The 18,759-nt window shown below is 42.0% G+C and overlaps 2 protein-coding genes across 3 annotated transcripts in view; one reads left to right on the top strand and one right to left on the bottom strand.

Moving 5' to 3' along the window:
* Positions 1-17,432, top strand: part of scfd2 (sec1 family domain containing 2) — a 73,117-nt gene extending 55,685 nt beyond the window's left edge. The window contains exons 6-9 of one of the 2 annotated variants that reach the window (XM_053862008.1): positions 2,909-3,054; positions 6,910-7,044; positions 12,331-12,450; positions 15,985-17,432. In XM_053862008.1, the coding sequence (XP_053717983.1) occupies positions 2,909-3,054; positions 6,910-7,044; positions 12,331-12,450; positions 15,985-16,077 (494 nt within the window). In that variant the 3' untranslated portion in view covers positions 16,078-17,432. Of the gene's footprint in view, positions 1-2,908; positions 3,055-6,909; positions 7,045-8,343; positions 8,753-12,330; positions 12,451-15,984 lie in introns of those variants that run through there. The other variant, XM_053862018.1, reaches the window with a different exon arrangement.
* Positions 16,818-18,759, bottom strand: rasl11b (RAS-like, family 11, member B). Its single transcript, XM_053862032.1, has 4 exons — positions 18,488-18,759; positions 18,328-18,384; positions 18,179-18,255; positions 16,818-17,802 (listed from the first exon to the last, which is right to left on the bottom strand). The coding sequence occupies exons 1-4, from the start codon at positions 18,600-18,602 to the stop codon at positions 17,317-17,319; spliced, it is 735 nt and encodes a 244-aa protein (XP_053718007.1). The 5' UTR covers positions 18,603-18,759; the 3' UTR covers positions 16,818-17,316.

Raw genomic sequence — 18,759 nt, 5'->3', positions numbered from 1 at the left:
TAATCAAAATAAGCCCTTTAATTAGGAGGAGAAAGAGTGAAGTTATAATTAGATGGAGGCAGGGCGACCTTTTGAGGTGCAGGCATGTTGGTGAATATCATGGAAGCGTCGCGTGAGATGGCCTGACGTGCGCAGTCTTCAACTTCAACCAGGCTTCGAACAACATGGGGGATCGCAGATCGCCCCAAGGCACCTGCAGCTCACCACAGACTTGACTGTGCTCCTGCAGAGAAGGAAAACTTCTGCCAGGTCCTTCACAGCAGACACGCAACCGTTCCAACTGATTAACACGTCCTCTCCATCAGATCCAGACCACCTCTATCCAATGTACGTCCAGTGGAGTGAATCATACCAGTGTCCTTGTTGTCTAGTGTAGAGTGTGAAACCAACATGAAATACTCATTTATTTCTTTGAATAGATCTGTTTTGATATCGACCAGAGGTGCGCAGATAGCGGGTTGTTTTTGAAGAAGACTCTCTTTGATGCGGGTGTTTTCTTCCAACCCAGAGCCGAACGCTCAACAGTCCTGAAAACAGAAAATGAAAACAAAGACTTCACACGAAAAAAACTTGATACCATCTACATGCTGCCAGGAAAAGGAACCACAGAGTACAAATAACAGAGCTTAAGGCCGAACAGAATTAGGAGTGTTTGCTGAAGTTACCTAACACGATTGTGCACTTATATGGTGTGTTCCAAGGATTGTGTGTCAGGTACATGACAATCATATCTTTCTTTAAGTCCATGTCCACAAAGGCTTTAATGCATTAATTTCAGCTCCGGTGAAGGCCAAAGTAACTGTCGTCTCAAGATCTTATCGATAATATTTGCACTTGCTCTCATATGAGAGGGTTAAGTTGGGCGTTTTTCTTGTGTGATCTCATGAATGGTTATGTAATCTTGTAATGGGATCTTAATTAGATTTGCAGCCTTTGATGATAATCTGAGAGGTGCAACGGTCCTGCAAAACCAGATTGAATTAGTCTTTCGAAATACGGATGATGTGCACTGTTTAAATCTCTGTGTTTGTGGTGTGACACTGTAATTCAATAGGTCTAACTGTGATAGTATCATTTCTGTACGTCTCAATTTCTCTGGGAGCCGCGGAAACAGATAGAAGTCACTGCAGCAATTTATTAGCATTATAATAAATAAAAAAAATCCTTCCAGGATTTTAGATCTCGCCGTCTTTCAGGAAATATATTTTAATTGATCCTTCTCTATCCAGAAATTAGAGGTGGAACTAAAATTGGTCGACCAATTGGAAATGTCCTGACTAAAAGGTAACCATGTCATTGGTCAATGGACTACATGCACAGGGTGCTTCTGGGCAACTATTAGCTGGCTCACTTCCTGGAAGTAGAACAGACCAATGGCAACTGCTGGATGTGATGTCGGCGCTAGGACACATTCAGACACCAGGTGGGAGGTATGGTGCCGACTAGCAGCAGCCTGTGCACTGTCCATTGCCTTGTTGTTATTTTATTTTATTTTATTTTTTGTCAGCACTTTATTCCAAAACACTTTCCTAGTTGGTGGGCTCCCCACTGACCATGGCAATAAATTTGATTCTGATTCTGATTCTGATTCTGATTCTTTTCTCCTAATGCATTTAAATGGGCACAGCTTTGTGATGGAGCATCTCAGTTTAAAATGCTGAAACTCAAATGTTAATTCACTCCAGAGCTAAAGAAAACAGCATCACATTCTGTTGACATTGCACATGAACGTTTTAATGTGTGTTTTTTAATGTTTTCTGTTGACGTTCGTTCAGTTCACACTATTTAAAATACTGTAGTAGGTGTCTGGGCTAGGGGTCTCACACTCGATCTGGCAGGGGCCACCAGAGGCAGAGATCCCTCTGGGCTACAGATCAGCGTAGGTATATAACATGAAGCCAAGTAGAAAAAATAAGCATTAACCACTTTAATGTCAATTAAATCAGTTAAACAGGCCCCTTTAAAAAAAAAAAAAAAAAAAAGACCACCCGCACTAGATGATGTTCAACACCAAGAAGATACCACATTGAGTTCAAGTATAGATTGCACTAGCACGTGATGTCCTTGTATTGAGGCATCCCAGCATGCATTGCAGAACTGAAAGGTTGCACTTCCCGTCAGTTTGTATGTCGGATCCGTGTTAGCTACATACACCAAGCCACACTGCACTACAGCGCCAAAATTAAAAAGAACTGGCTCCTTCAGATTTATCTTCCTTTGTCCTTTTTCAGTCTTCAGGACCTGGCATTGAGGGAAGTTAACAATGAATGTTACAGTAGGTCACCCATGGCTATACAGAACTATTTCCTAAGAGGTTGTGTCAAAATTTAAGGAAAAATATCATGCCCCCTCTTCACAAACTGTGAAAACATATTGTCCTTTCACTGCTATGACAGCCTCTGGGGTTTCCTAGCGAGACGCATTTTTAGATTAATATGATGCTGTTGTACATATTACACCTCTAATGAAAGTTAACCACATTCCTGAACCACTGGAAAGAGCGGAGGTGCACATTCTGGCTCTGCCAAAAGCTCTGTAATCTGGCATTGTGTATATATATGTGCGTGTGTGTGTGTGAGCAGAAGCCTTACCGCAAAGTAAAACCACTTAGCTTTTTCTTCATTTTCTGCAGTTTTCTTTTCACTTCACAGCTAGTCTTTGCTTCTCTAAGCAGTTCTTTGCAAGGTGGGGAACAGTTGATGATTAGACTGCAGAGTCTTGTCCTCTCGTGTCCAGGCAGTTGCCATGTAAGTGGTTTCAGTTTACAACCAGCTGTGAAAAATACCCACAAAAGAACAACATGCTACAAACAACTGGACAGTTTTGCTGATGTGAATATTCCTCTCATACACGTGTTACAACTAAGTGAAAATATTGGTGTATAATTTTTCATTCTCCGTTGTTGTAGGTTGTGAAAACCCAAATGAGCTGACCACTGAGAGGGCCCACAATGCAATGGAGGAGATGTTTAGGACCCTGCGTGGTTTGAGTTGCACCAGAGACCACCTGAAGCAGCTGCGCCACGTCTACAGTGCCAGCGACGGAGTTCACCAGGTCAGACACTTTTACCGTGTTCCTCTAGCTATTTCTCAAGTATCATTCGGATGGTAATAACGTCTGTTAACAATGGCCTGCAGTCAGACAGTTACACTGATGAGAGTTTAAATCCAATGTGCATTCCATTATGTGAGTGAATAAAATGAAAGATTGACAAATGGCAAAGAACTGTGTCACAAACTGCAGTCAAAAAAGTGTCGCAGTATGTGCTTGTTTGCTTGCAACCAGCAACATTGCTCGCTAGGAAAGGTTTCAGCGGAGGAAAAGCTGTTTGGCTGGCTGGATTTAGCTTCATTGGTTAAAGTGGATGCATGCTGAGTATGGAAATGGGTTTGTGGATTTCAGGCAGCAACTGATGGAGATCACACTGCTTTTCTTTTTATCTTGAATTATTGAAATAAACCCACAGGAAAAGAAGGAACTGTTCTGCTCTTTGCCTTTCAGCAAAACACAACATTAATCTGTCTGTTTGTTTACACAAACACTATGAATGAAGAAGCCCAAGAATTTGGGCCAATGTACGACATGTCACGGTCTGGGGTCTGTCATTAGATCTGTCTTCGGTTTCATCTTGACCTGAGAAGCTTTGACTGGAGCACGACCTCTACAGGGTACATTTGATACTGGTTTGTAGTGACATCTAAGTGCGTCTTCAGGGCACCAGTTCTGTCACCTGATAATCGTAGTTAATGAACAAATTAACTTCTTCATAAAAACTTTCTGTTACTATTTACAGTATGTCAAAACTCAAAAACACTGCCTATATCTGAAATCTTTTTACTACTGCTACATCCAACTTCAAGGGGATAGGCTATGACTCTGACTTACGATTTAACTCCCAAAATGAAGAGATAAACAATAAATGAGATCAATTCAAACTTGAGTAGCTTTTTGTTGTGCATCAAATATGTCGAAAAACGGCAGCAATATTTCTTGGTTAAGATCAGAACGTTCCCTCATGTACAGAGAAAATATCCTGCTGTGACCGTCTGGACATTGGACAGTTTCCGGGAAGGAAACCAATCAATTAAATCCAAGGGAGAAGAGGTGTTTTGCAATGTGTCAGCATCTCCGTCCTGTAAAATCATTTCAAAACTCTTCTGCAGTATTCAAGATGTTTTGTATCATGGAAATAATCTTTCCTATCAGTGCATACCATTTTTTCCAGACCTTTCTTTAAAGTTTAAAGTCCCAGTTTTTTCTGCAGTAATCAAATCTCACATAGTAATAGAGAGACTAGAGAGATGACGTTGTAAAGTTATATTTTGTTAAAGTCAATCACCCCGTTTTCGACTGAAAGAGTGACAAGAACTACAAAAATGGCCAATGTGCCACGCCCACACGACGCTGTTCTGATTTGAACTGATCAAAAGTATCAGTCACCAAAGCATTTGAGGAGCTTTACCGAACCGCAAAAACCTATAAAGGATCATTTGGAACCACAATAATCCGATTTTAAAGTGGTGGACGTCATCAGTTTTTTACCTGGTTTTACAGATGGATTTAAGGTGAATGTTGTTTGTGTAGCGCTGTTTGTTGATTTAGAATATGCATTTTCAGCCTCAATATAATTCCAGGAAGGTTGTTTGGCAGAGTGATGTGCAAATGCATATTTGGATGTTATTATGACACTAATGTGTGACTGTGCTTCATTAGGGTGCTGTTTACAGTAGCATGCTAATGGAAGCTTTTAGGTATTCAGACAATTAGGTGTGTGTGTGTGTGTCCGTAGGCTGTTGAGTGTTGGCTCTCCTGTGAGAAATGATTCATCTGTTTACAATTACTTTATATGTGACCTAATGCCGTGGTGCTGACATTAGCATTTGTTTAATGCAGACCGCAGAATTTTCCTGGGGAAAAGTGGATCAATGTGGAAAGCTGTTGGTCCTGTTCCAAAAGGATGGCGAATTTGTGTTTTATACAGAGCATTTTTGCCCTAGTGGTGATTGGAAATGACCCAAATGGGACTGAACTGAAGGTGTTATTAGGTGTCGTGCCCCTGACCTGCCCCTCATTAGAATGCATTGATTGAAATGGACAGGATTTTTAAGCCTGTCTTTTGTGGTTGGTTTACTGTAGATAACACCCCCCTTATAGTTTCATCTTCGCCCCATCAATTTCCTTCTTTCCCAGAGAAGTATCAATATACCGTGTGTTGTACACAAATCACTCATGGTCATGGTCATGGTCATGGTCATGGTCATGGTCAGTCTGCCATGAACTGAAGGAGAGGTGCAGCCAGGGCAAGGTGCTCATGAGCAGATCAGTAGTGTATAGCTGGATTGGTTTTCCATCAGCAGATTGCTGTCATTTCTTTTCAAAGATGTTTTGTCGCCCACCAGAGGTTCAGAGGAGCCATGTTGCTTTAGCCAATTAAGTTGTTTCAGACTTCAGACATCTAGCAAGGTTTTCACAGCTGGAGAGCGTAGGGCAGATCCAGACTCAGGTGGCGAGATTCATCTCCATATTTGAGACTATCTCATTCTGCCAATACTCAGTAAAGTATCTGAGTATTGGCAGAATGAATTCAGGAAATTTGTGGAACTCATACACTGGTGACCAGGCGTGTCAGGTTGCCTCTCAGATGTGCCTGACTGCTGCTGATGTTGTGGTGCATTTCCTATTTTACAAGACTAAAACTGCTTTATAAAACGATGACTTTTGAAGCACAATATTTTTGCGGTCCCGTAGGAATTGACAATAGCTGGTGTCATTACGATCAAAAGGTCTGTGCATTGACACATATTATGCCAAACAAATTACGACCAATCACAGTCTGCCATGTCGCCATACAACCAACATACATCATTCAACAAGCAGCGATTTCAGCTCCCTGAGATGGTTTGAGGCCCCAAATACACGGGTATCTACACGTGGCGGTAAAGGTGCTTCTTTGTGTTACATAAATGACAGTGCCTGATGCTCAGTTGGATCATGTTTTATATTCAGACAGTGTGTGTTTGGTGCTGCAGTGTCCTTATCCTCCCAGTCACTCTATAAATTCATCCATACTATTTTAAGATCTTAGATAGACCTCTTTCAAGTCTTTTCTAGTCTGAATCATCCATTCCACCCTTAATAGAGCAAAGGTCTCTGTCGTGATCCATGCCACTGAAAGGGAAGGTTCTGCACCTGTTGGATGAAAGCATATGTTGATCTTTTTTTCTTTGTGAGCATGTAAAAGGCACAAGCTAGTGAGCTTATTGTAAGACATTTTTTAACATGATCTTACATCATGTGTCAATGAAAGGGTGTTTTTGAATGTCGTCCAGCTTCAGTAATTTCATTGCTCGTGTCATGAACGTGTTACATGGGCACCTTTTGTTCCCTTACAAATGGCTGGTTTCAACTGTTTCAATCTGACACTTAAATTCATATTCATCACCTGAATTTCAGTGTCATGTCAGGATTGTGCCCAAACAGGTTTTTGATTATTCTCTCTCTCTCTGGTAGAGATTGTTGTTTTATGTTTTTTTTTTTTTGTCTCATCAACGATTTGTACTACAAATTATTGAAGTATATCAGATAATTCGAAAATGTGCATATATACTGTAATTGGTTGAATATTGTTTTTGTAAAGAAATATTTTTTTCAGCGTTGTTGATTTAAATGGTTTAAATGGTTATCATGTAACTAATGAAAGTGTTTTGAAATCATTCTGTTTTTCACAGATTTAGGATTGCGTTGTCTCTAACTAAGTCCCCCCATTTATAAAGCCAATATATCTTAAATCAAATGGGATGAGATATTTTGACTAAAAATAGGGCTAAATAAACCTTGACAGATTTTGAGTTTTTGCAGTGCACTGACCCTGTGCTCACCATAACTGTGTGTGGTTTTGGCGCTTTGCAGGCAACCTATCGTCCATTCCTGCGTCAACTCCTGGAGGAAGTGTTTCAGGGTGGCAAGCATGAATGTCCTGACATCGAGTATATGTCTGGAGGCCTCACAGATCTGCTGAAGACAGGATTCAGCATGTTCATGAAGGTCAGTCATCACTAATCTTGCTCTCAATTGTCAAAAAGCATCTGGACCTGATAGTCAAATGAAATATAAAGTGTGATATATTCCACACATTTGCGAGCTTGCATTCACCTGTCAATGGAAGCTGCTTCCGAAACTATTTATAAAACCTGGTCACTGTCACACCCATAATTGAGGTCAGATTTGGCTAAGAAATGATGGGTTTTGAAGGACGATGTTGACAAACACCCCAACAGTGAAGGGTATAAGTTGTTTTCTGGGCTTCTCTAGAAGCAGAGCAAAGTCTGAGCGCGTCTTTCAACTGTAGAAAAACAGGTGAAATGAGAATACCTGTGCCACGCGGCATCATCAACAAGCTTATTTATTCACCATACAGTACATGCATTACATCTTTTATTTACGCTGCATTAACTCAATGCCAGCTGATTGTGATTCAGGCAATGTGTCCATTCAGAGTTTTGGCCTGGACCTGCAGACCTAAAGGGTTATAGAAACACTCCAAGTGCAGACATAACGGTTAAGTCTCGTGGGTAATGTATATCCACCACAGAGCTGATAGTGTCCACAGTTTTGATTAAACCACATCTGGCTCTGCTTTAACTCATGATTGCCCTTGGGGAGGAATTAGACCGGTTGTGTAACTGTGGTCCACAAATGAAGATATTTGGCCCATAAAACACCGACTCAGACAAACTAGAGCAATAAAAACAGAACTCGCTGCACGCCGTAGGCGTTTGCTGAACTTCCTTAAGACAGTAAAAGTTCTATTTTTAACAGCACGGCCCACTGTGTACTTCATACTGGACCCTTCTGTCTGAGCCGTGTCCCACTTAAGAGACTCTATTGCATTACCTCAAACTGCTTATTTTTAATAGTGCACTGAGGGAGTGTTCAGTATCACACATTTATTTAAGACACTGTTGAGTTAAGAATCCCATGTACGTACAGTTGCTACTCTAGTAGACCCATCAGTGCAGATGTATGACATTTAAGAAGGCAAACTCTTCTACTGCTTTTATAAAAGGCTCTCCACACTGTTTTGCCATTGAATCGCACCACATAACATAATGTTTTGATATTTAGTGAAGGATTGATGATGCACTACTGTTGGGTACAGATCAGAAGTTTACTTTTTTGGCGCTGTGAGCAGGTTCCAGGTTCTACTAAAAGTGAAAATTAGCATCGCCATCCGAGTAGCAAGCTGCATTGACCCTGGATCAAGTGAAGCACAGTGGACCTATACTAGTAAATGCCATGGTTCTCAAACCTTCCGAAATTCTTTGTCTCTCCTGTCTTTCTCAGATTCACCTCTATTTCCTAAGAAAGAAAGAATGAAAAGATGGTTACTTTCAGGTGAAAAGAGGACTTTGTGCCACATAATAACAATCCAGTTCTTTTTTGTCTTTGTCCAGGTAGAATAATAGCAAAGGTCATAGATATCTGTGACCCAGCAGCAGTCCAGTCTTCATGAATCTCCCACTTTAGAAGTCACAATGCTCCTAGTGTGTAGTTATCACAGTTGCTTATGGACCTTTTTGTTTGACTTTTTCTTACCTTACAACTTTCTGCTTCATCAGCGTCGACCCTCTGCGTCCCGCCCTCCTGTGCAGAGTGTTAATTATCCTCCTATTACGTGTGGCCTGCCATCCCAGACCGACAATTAAACGCACAGGAAGCTTTTAATCATCTTATTTCAGTATGACACCTAAAACTTAAAAGAAGTCGTTAGTTATACTGAACTTGGGGATTTCATTTGCCGCAAGTTGTCATCCTCATATTCTAAATTTGATTACAACATTGCTTACAGCATACAGTGGTATGCAAAGGTTTGTCACAACTTGGGAAAGTGACTTTACTGCAGTAACGGCCACGGGACAAGAATCCAGCCCCCACATAGTTCCAACTTGATGACCAACTCTTGAACATTTTTCCCTGGATTCTGTTGACAATTTCAGGCTTTTAGCAAGGAGGGCGTCTGGGCGTCCGCCAGATTATGCTGGTATTTGGTGGCATCTAGCGGCCAAGCTACGGTCGAGAATGGGGCGTCCATTTTTTCATGTTTTGCAGACGCCCAGATGCCCTTCTAGCTAAAAGCCTGGTTGACATTGATGAATTTGTTTCCCTCAAGGTCTCCGCTACCTGTCCTAGCCATGCAGCCCCATACACGTCTGAGGGTACACCAATTTTCACAATAGGCAATCAGGAACCCAATGTGTTTTTTCACCATGCAGACTTCCACCTGGTCTGACTCAATAATTCATGCACATCAGCCTCTGGATAGGAGAACAATGAGCAACAATGCCACCAACTGTCAGGTGTCGCCTGTGGCTTGTCCGTGACCTTTCTTCCTATCCTTCTCTTGCGGCTATCATGTACTCTTCCCTCCCCCCGTTTTTAAGTTGGTTGACTGTGGTTTAAAATTGTATTGTTCATTGTAATAAAACTAGGTCATTGTACTCTAGAATTGTCACACAAAAAAATATTTTCCTTATAAAGGAGGAGCACAATATCATGAAATCTAAGAAGAGTGAACAAACTTTTGCATTCCTGCATTTTCTCATACTAATCCTTCGTTTTTACTTTGGAGTCAATATACCTTGCATATGACCGTGAGCTATATGATTCATATGAGTTATATCATACCGCCAATGCTAGTACATGGTCGTCATATTGGAGTGAATCACACTGCAAGTGGATGCTTTTGTATTTTCTCCAGAATCCTTGAATTTTCTGTCAAGGATTGTCATGTAATAGCTTTTGTTACCATACAGTATGTTCCTTATATGATGTTGTCAAAGGATAACAAACATAGTGCTGCACTGTCTTCATCTTCATCTTCATCAACGCTATGTGACCGCAGTGACACATTCTATGGGCAATGTCAGATGTCATGACCAAACTGGTCGGCAAACTGAAATATGCAAAAGAAAGTTTTCCTGGTTTTTGTCTATCAGCTACTGTATTTTTATCATTCTGAATTTTCTTTTGGTACATTTACAAAGAGGTTACTGAAAGGCTTTTTCTGATATTGGAAATAAAAAAAATATTGTTTCTATGGCAACCCCTTCCACCCAACATATATCAAGCAGATCATCCTTTACTTCGGTTTTCCAGTGGCTTGAGAGGGTGCCACACAAGATAATAAGATCGATCTTGCTCTCCACTCCCACTGTTTGTTGCACACCGGGAGTTCCTCTTTGGCGGGTTAGTCTTCATCTAACCTTTCTATCTTTGCCCTTATATCTGTCTTCAGCTCTCCTCTGTGCATACTTCTGTTTATTATTCGAGTCACTGGAATCACTGTCAGTTCCACTGTCATCATCTCCAGATGCAATATGTATTGTTATATTACATAATGGGACTTCATTTCTGCTGCAGCATCATTCTCACTGAAGATAATTACCACCAATGGTTATTGTGCTACACTTCCCATCAGCCATCACGCTGGCTGGATTAAATGCTTTCCCTCCAAAAAATTCCCTTTTTGGGGTGATGACTGTGTCAATGCTGATTGCATGAGAAAATAAGAGCAAGTGGGCCCCCAGGTTTTTCTGGCCTTCATGATGCCATACTATGACACTGATCTCATCATTATTAGTTATTGATCTTTCATTAATTTTAAAGCTATTTTACTGGTGCCTCCAGTGTGCTTTTTTTCACTTCATCACAATGTTACTTGAATGAATGTTGCTTTAATTCTACTTTCGTTTACTTTCCCAACAATTTTGATTTATTTTTTTGATAATATTATGTTACGATGCTTGTTACGTTGAAAATGTTGAATGATGAAATAATATTTTCCTGCAAAAACTGTAGCTATAAAATATATAAATATTTCCTTTTCTTCTGCCTGCAATTCAAGGCATGCAGTACTACTTATATTCAGAAATATTAATAATAATGTTTCTGTTGTACTTAGGAGGTTAAACAGCACCCTGATATTTGATTTTCTTTAACAGTGTTTGCGTTTTAATTTTTCTTCTCACATGCTTAAAAATGTATATCATTTTCTATATTTTTTATAATTCTCCACCATAATCACACTTATTGACATTTTTATGTCAAATACTGCTCTGATTCCTTCAATCAGTGCTCTGAGACACGTTGGCAGCTTTAAACGTCATTTGTGAAAGCATTTACTTGAGTGTTTTTCTCTATATATAGTCTTGCACATCAGCTGCTCAAACATGCAGGAAGAGCTCCTGATGTGGCACCTATAATAAAACCGATGCTTTCATCTTCAAGTTTCCCACTTCATCCACACAACTTCAAGGACAACGTTGAATGCAAAGGTGATGTAACAAAAGTGGTGGTGAGCTTGTACCAGCTCTTGCTGATTTCAAACGTTACAGCACATTTCATCTAAACCTGCTCTCTCAAGCCCCTTCTTCCCCATTGGCCCCATGCCGGAACACGTTTCACACACGCGTAGGTGCCCATGTGTTTGCACGTGGAGTTCATGTTTCCTTGAAATCTACCATTAAGCCGATCCAAAATATGCAAACATGCTTCCTTGAATACACATGAAATGTTTGCTGGGTGATCTTTCCGGTGAAACACGTTGAATGATGCTTGCCATGCTTCAGCCCTGCCTGTCAGCAGTGCACGTGGACTGCCACTCTCTTCCTTCCTGGGTCCGCCCCCTGCAGCTCTGATTGCATTGGTTAGTATTCACAGGCAGAAAATGTGTCCTAAATACAGCCCAACAACCAGGAGGATGCTTGAAGCCCCACGCAGGTGATACACCAGACCTCGCCATGCGGGCAAACTCACCTTTTAAACTTCACTCGTAACAGCAGTCATGTAATGCTCCATCTGGACAGTGAACATTTGAATCTCCCAGGGTATTTTTAAAGCCTATTCTGACCTTTCTGCGCATAACTCTCATCCAGTAGTTTTTATTCATTTGACAGGAAAGCAAGGTTGAAGCAAGGTTGAATATTGAATTTAATAGTGAAGCTTTTTTTATCATTTCAAGTTTGCTAAACTGAAAGAAATATATTCTTAGTGCTTCTCTAGTTATAGCTTCAGCAGTAGTGCTATAAAACCTCTTCTCTGGTTTTGAGAAAGGAATTCAGTTACATAATAATCTGGACATTTGCATATCAGTCCAGGCAATAGGTATGAGCAAGTTTTTATTTTGAGACACGTCAAATCTTATCTCATGGAGGGTCTCCAGAGAAGGTGCATATCAAGTGAAATGATAAAAAAGTCATGTCATCACAGTGGGGTGTTTTACTGCTCCCTGCAGGTAACTAACTCAGACTAACACTCTCTTCTCATATGCAGGTGAGTCGTCCACACCCCAGTGATAACCCGCTGCTCATTCTCTTCCTGGTGGGTGGAGTCACGCCCTCAGAGCTTCGCCTCATCAAGGAGCTTGTTGCTGCAACAAGTCCTGGGATTCAGGTGAGTTTTCACAGTCATTCACTCGACAACGTAATGTGCAGGTATCTGCTGGATGACAACTATAACTGATGATGGCAGGCATTAAAATAAAACTGCTCCTGGTTTAATCTAAATAGTGGTAATCCATTCAAAGTGGTGTGACTGCAAGTCAGTGCGGAATGAACTTGGTGTTGGCTTGTGGCACTCTAAAATTACCCTTGGGGGTGTGTTTGACTAGTGTGTGTGCCCTGCAATGGACTGGAGACCTCTCACCCAGTGACCACTGGGATAGGCTCCAGCAATCCCCGCAGCCCTGAACAGGAATAAGCTCTTGTAAACTGAAGATAGATGCATATGTACAGTACATTACACAGGTTTCCCACCTTTCTGTTGTTCCTTCCTTCCTTCGCCCCCTCACAACACTCCCTTGGGAAAATTTGTTGCCCACCCCAAGTGGTGTCTCCATCACCTTGGCAGGGTGGCTGTGGTCAGAAGAGGAGCTGTCCAAATCCATGTTCAAGTCAAGAAGAACAAAGAATATAATTTTAAATATATATTTATGGAACCATTCGCTATTTTAAGAAAAGAGCGTTACTACACTGTCTGTCATTGCCATGTGAAAAGCATCTGAAATGATCTCCATCCTCAAAGTCATTCCATGAACAACACCTACCCAGGTGACTTCTTCTAGGTGTTTTGTGATCAAACAAGTTGACACAATTGAAAGTTGTGTATATAAGTCATTAATATTATGTAACGACAACCGCCAATTTTGCTTCTCAACTTTCATTTCCAGCCTTCTGTGAATTTAGGTCGGGTCCTGAGTAAGGACTGCGACATTGGCAGAAGTTACGCAAGTTCTCAGCTGTTGATGCCGAGGCCGTCTGTGAGTCATGTTGCATAGAAATTGCTGCTCTGTGCCTATTTTCAATGAGTTTGAAAAAGCTGGAACTTTCAAAAGGAGACATATTTTAAGGAATAGAATAAAAAAATGTGACCTTTGCATACTGAATTCTTTATATCAGTGTGGAAAAAGTGGCAATATGAATCATCAAAACATGAAGTGAGTCTGTATTAACTCCAGTCCCTCATGAAAAATGATCCCATGTTAAGCCTGAATGAAAGAGGATAGTTCAGTATGCTGCGTTGTCTAAAATACTGACGCCGATTCAAATTAGGGGTGAGACTCTATATAAAAAACAATCTAATTAATTACAGGTTTTACTATTATTGATTGTCATGATGAATTACATTTTAATATTTGACACCAGAATGATCAATTAAATATAAAATACATGACTATAAGCTTAATTAACAGGGTGGAGGTGCTTCAGTGGTGAGTGAACTCTTTGCTGCATCAAGTGAAAATAAGTTTTTTAAACTTAAATGTTCCATCCATCAGCACATTCTTATTAGCCTTCTTCATCATGGAATACATTGTTAAATGGCATTGGTACAATGGCACATGCATATGGTGGATTAAGCCACCCTCTGATCCAAGAACCTCCATTTGTTTTTCTTCTTTGTCTGGATGACAGTGTTTTTCCAACAGCTTCAGTACGCATGAGGCACATCTGGATTAGACCAACGACAGCAAATCCATAGCAGAAGTATTTGATGCTGGATTGAGATAAAAATTCATACAAACTTGAGCCATACTCAAAAAAAAAAATAGCTGTTGTGCAATGAGTCTTCGCAGTGGCGACTTGGTGCTCATGACAACCATGAGCAGTGACACACATACACAGGTGGCTCCTCTCAACTGCAGAGGTGATAGCATCAGGGCGGTATAGCGGTGATTATACAGAAGGAGCCGCTGTCAGAGAGACACATGCAACGGAGCGTTAGGTTGAGGTGAGAAGGCGGCGATGCAGCGGGTCAGGCTGGGAGACCAGCGTGGGTTTGTCTTAATAAAAGGTTTAGAGTGGGACAATAACCACCCGGAACAGGATCAAAGCGCTTCATCTGTACTCAGACAAAACCAAATAGAGTCACCAGTGCTGGCCCACACACTGAGCTCCAGCCTGACCTGCGAGCAAACGTCTGCCTCCAAGTAATACATGCTGAAGGCTCAAACTAGACGTTTGATCTGCACACATTTCATTCCACCATCACAAATAAGGCTCCTGCCAAACTAAACGATCGGCCGGTTAAAAAACAACACCGCTGCCAAACGACTTAGCTGTTGTACACATGAAGAGTCCTGATCATGTTGGAGTCCTCGAGTCATTACATGCTCAACATGACAGGAGCACTCAGATACATAGGATCCAAAATAGTTATTTTGACTAGGAGCCATTTTCTCTCCTCTCTAGTTTCATAACGTGTGACCTATTTTCATCGAAATGTGAGTGCGCTGCCTCCACCTTTACTTTTACGATGTTTAACTAAAGACTTGTTTGACATTCCCAGTGTCGGTCCAGTCTGAATGAGGGCAACATTTTAGTTTTGCTTTAAACTTTATTTGGTATGTGGCTCTGCTTTGTGATGTGCAGCACAGTTGGTTGTGCCCACCGTGACCCCTGCCCACAGCCTAAAGTTACAGACATCACACCTGAAACAGTGTCTCATTTAAACCAAGCCAGTCCATCACTAGCTAGTATGATTCTTGGTGACATTTACAGGTTGAGACATGAGCTCAGCTCATCATGACAGCTCACTCGTCCGGTTCCAATTGCTCTGAAATGATCAGAAATAGTGGCATGAACTCCTGTTCAAACTCCTTCAATAAAGACAAGCTCACATTGGTAGAACATGAGTTCTTCGGCCTTCTCTCTGGTCTGTCATTTTCATTTTCTTGTTGCCATATTGAAAAAACTAAGCAATTTAATAATATAAACCAGAATATGTTGCCATTGTAAAGAGGTTCATTATGTCAACAATCCCGGAATGTTGACGGTAATAGAGTCCATGGGTTTCAGGGCCGTGTTTATGAATAAGGGACTAATGAATGTGACAACTGTGCATCAACCACCTCTTTCTTTGCTCTCAACAAAGACAGTTCAGAGCGTAAGGTCACAGCGACATCACGTCGCATGTACGTGGGAAGCTCATCTGCATGTCGTTCTGAGGGTCACCGGTGCAACATTTGGTTAACTTAGAAGTGTCACACACACTTCCAACAGCTCCTTTCTCCAGTACTTGACTTCGACATTTCAATAGAATTATAAAGTCCCTCTGTGACTAATGAAAAGGCTGGGGCCATTCGCTTCAAGGAACTCTGTGATAGCAAGTGGGAACAAGGAGCTTGTTTGTTGAAGAACTAGATCCCAGTTCCTGCAGGGAAGGATTTTAAACTGTGGTTGTACACTCTCATTCCTGTTTTGGCATGACTGAAGCTGAATTTGCTTTTCTTGAATCAGCAGGTGTTTTTATTAGCCTTAGTGTTATGAATGCATTTTAAAGACAATCTTTTCAAATGTACTTCCCTTTGTATGGATATTGTTATATGCTGCTTCATGACCAAGTGTTAAATAGGTGTGTTTGACTGCAACTCACAATTGTGTCCATTAAACCTGGTTACCCTTGTCTAACCTGCAGTGCTGTTGTCCACAGGTGCTGGTCATGTCCACTCGACTGTTGCGACCCACGGACATTCCTGAACTGCTCTTTGCCACTCAACGACTGATGCCTGATATTGGGGTGTGAGTTGGATGTGCACCTCAGGCAGCAGAAAGTGTTTATGAATAAAGACCAAATATAGAAACCTGGTGGCTCCACAGGGAGGAAATATACAGCTTTTCTGTCCTCACAAGTGTGGAAGTTATTTTCATGCCCACATTAAAGAGTAATATTTGAAATACTCACAACTACTTTCTTCTTCTGTTTTGACTAGGAAGTGTTAAAAGCAGGTTGTAGGTGTGAAATCTTCATGAAGTGTGAACTGGGAGAAGCGTATTGTGGTGCTGGTGAGAAGACACTTTTATTTCACCTCCTCCCATCGTGTGGTGGTGGCAAATGCAAGGCAGGTCATTATCTAGCAGTTTAACGATGTTTGCGAAGAGCATCACCTTTCACTGAATTCACCAATTTATTTCATTATCTTTCTTTCATTTGCCATCTACCTGAGCCTGTTTGCAATTTAAGAGTGGGGATTTTTGAGGAGGGAAAGATGTGCAGCTCAAATGAGATGCTTGCTTTTCTAGTACAGTACGTGGTGTTTGTGTTAAACTGGAATTAGTAATGATGCTGAAAATCGATGTCACAGTTTTCTAATTCATGTCCCTGGATGGATTTTTCTAACCGCAGTCTTTGTGATACTTCATTCAAAATCGTCTCGCATCAGCAGGAGTGACGGAGTCATGTCTCATCTCTAGCGAAGGTCGCTTCACATTGTCCCCGCAGCCTCATTCACAGACATATTCAACACAGTAGGCAACCTCAAATTCATCATCCTTTTATTGTGATCCAAAACGTGAGTCACTAACAAATAAATATTTGGCCCTTTGGACTATTCTTTTTCGATAATAAAGTGCATCAGTGATAACCTCATCGCATGCTACATTCCGCTGTCACACTTCACCCTGTCACTTATGACATGTTCATGCACCGTAGCAGTGCAAACAAATACTACAAAACGGTTACAGACAAGCTCACTGCATCCGCACTGCAAGTGGTTGTTAGAAGAACACCACGGTGGGCAGTGCCACCACTGCAGCTGAAAGGAGCTGCCTCAAAAGCAGCTTAAAATAAAGGTTCATCCGCACCACAGTCTCCAGCACAGGATTGCATGCAGGCTTGCTTTTGCACTGCTGCTTCCTCTGTGCTCACTGAGATCTTCCAGGACTGATGCACTCCTCTGTGATCGACCCCCATCTGCTCACGTCACAACTCTGGACCAGACCTGGGAGTCTTCTCTTGTCAACACTTTCAGCTTCAGCTGCCTCCTCACACAGATGTGACTGTCCTGACTTTGGCGGACAGTGCCTGCTTGAAGCGCCTCTTCAGATCTTGCATGTTTGGCGACTTGGGTCTGGGGATGAGGGGTGATCGCTTCTTCTCTGCGACAGCACTGGAGGAGTTGGAGGTGGGCTGCGGCTGCCTCGCCAGCTGGCAGCAGACTCGGTGGAAGGCTTCGTGGACCTGACTGTAGTCCTCGCTGGCTGAGACCTCGTAGAAGGAGCAGCTGAGCGTTTCTGCCAGAACCACCCCTTGCTGGGAGTCCACTCGCCTCAGGTGAATCAGGTCTGCCTTGTTAGCCAGCAGGATGACAGGGGGCATGTTGGCACCGCCTGCACGAACAACCAGCTGGTGCAGCTGACTGATCAAGTCAAAGCTGCAGCGGTCAGTTACCGAGTACACCAGCACAACGGCGTCGGCCCAGTTAATGGAGCAGGTCACATGATCTGGCAGCCTGATGCCATTGTCAGACATCTGTAGGAAAAAATGTAGAATCAGATGATCAGAATGTGCATTTTGGAATCTTGCAAAGACAAGAACTTTTCTCCAGGCGAAAAAAGAAAAAGCGAGGTGTCTGTGACACAGACGGCGGGGTATCATTTACTCTCTTTCAGTCAGCCATTAGTGGAAAAGTGAGATTAAACAGCCAGACGCAGGAGCTCGACTGGCTGGACTGAAATATGTAACACACACTCATTTTGGGGATTGGACTAATGCCCAGACACTCTATTAGATAATGGCAGCTTTGTACCGCAGTGGCTGAAGCTCTCTAACACATTGCAAGTGTTGAAGCCAGTCAGCTCCTTTTTAGGGATCCAAAAAAAGATATACACATTTTAAGAAATCTTACCTCCACACCCGGAGTGTCCTGAACCTGGATGGTGACTTGATCCCCGTCCACCTGGACCTCTCGAGAGTACAGATTCCCTGGACCAGAACAAATCAACTGTTAAAACACTGGAAAGGAAACATTGTCGTTTTTGTTTCTCCCAAACTCACCAGCATTTCTCTCGTAGTCTCCGATGAAACGCCTCGTCAAAAATCTCACGACGAGTGCTGCAGCAAGAAAAAAAATATGTTTAAATGACAGGAATATTCACTGGACTTCTCTCGCTCTTAATATGGTTAAATCGGTTGCTGTTCCGGGCACAATTCTTACCGGTTTTGCCGACTCCACTCCCCCCGATCACTGCTATTTTGATGGCTCTATTCGGCTGAGAGTTCTCCGGTGCGGCGCACTCCGCGATAGTTGCCATGTTCTGGATCAAACGCATGGCTGCTTCGTCTTGTCAGTACAGTCCAGGGACGGCGTTAAGTCTGCTAATAATAATTGTGATCCGAATCTCACGGAAGTTAGTCCTTTAATAGAGCTTTTCTCCTCCGCACTTGACAGGATGAAGAGTCCTGAGACCAAGTGCTGTGTTCAGACTG

This window comes from Synchiropus splendidus, chromosome 1 (genome assembly GCF_027744825.2).
Source record: "Synchiropus splendidus isolate RoL2022-P1 chromosome 1, RoL_Sspl_1.0, whole genome shotgun sequence".
NCBI classification, from domain to species: Eukaryota; Metazoa; Chordata; class Actinopteri; order Syngnathiformes; family Callionymidae; genus Synchiropus; species Synchiropus splendidus.
Note: the sequence above shows the minus strand (reverse complement) of the source record. Positions and strands in the feature narration are given on the sequence as shown.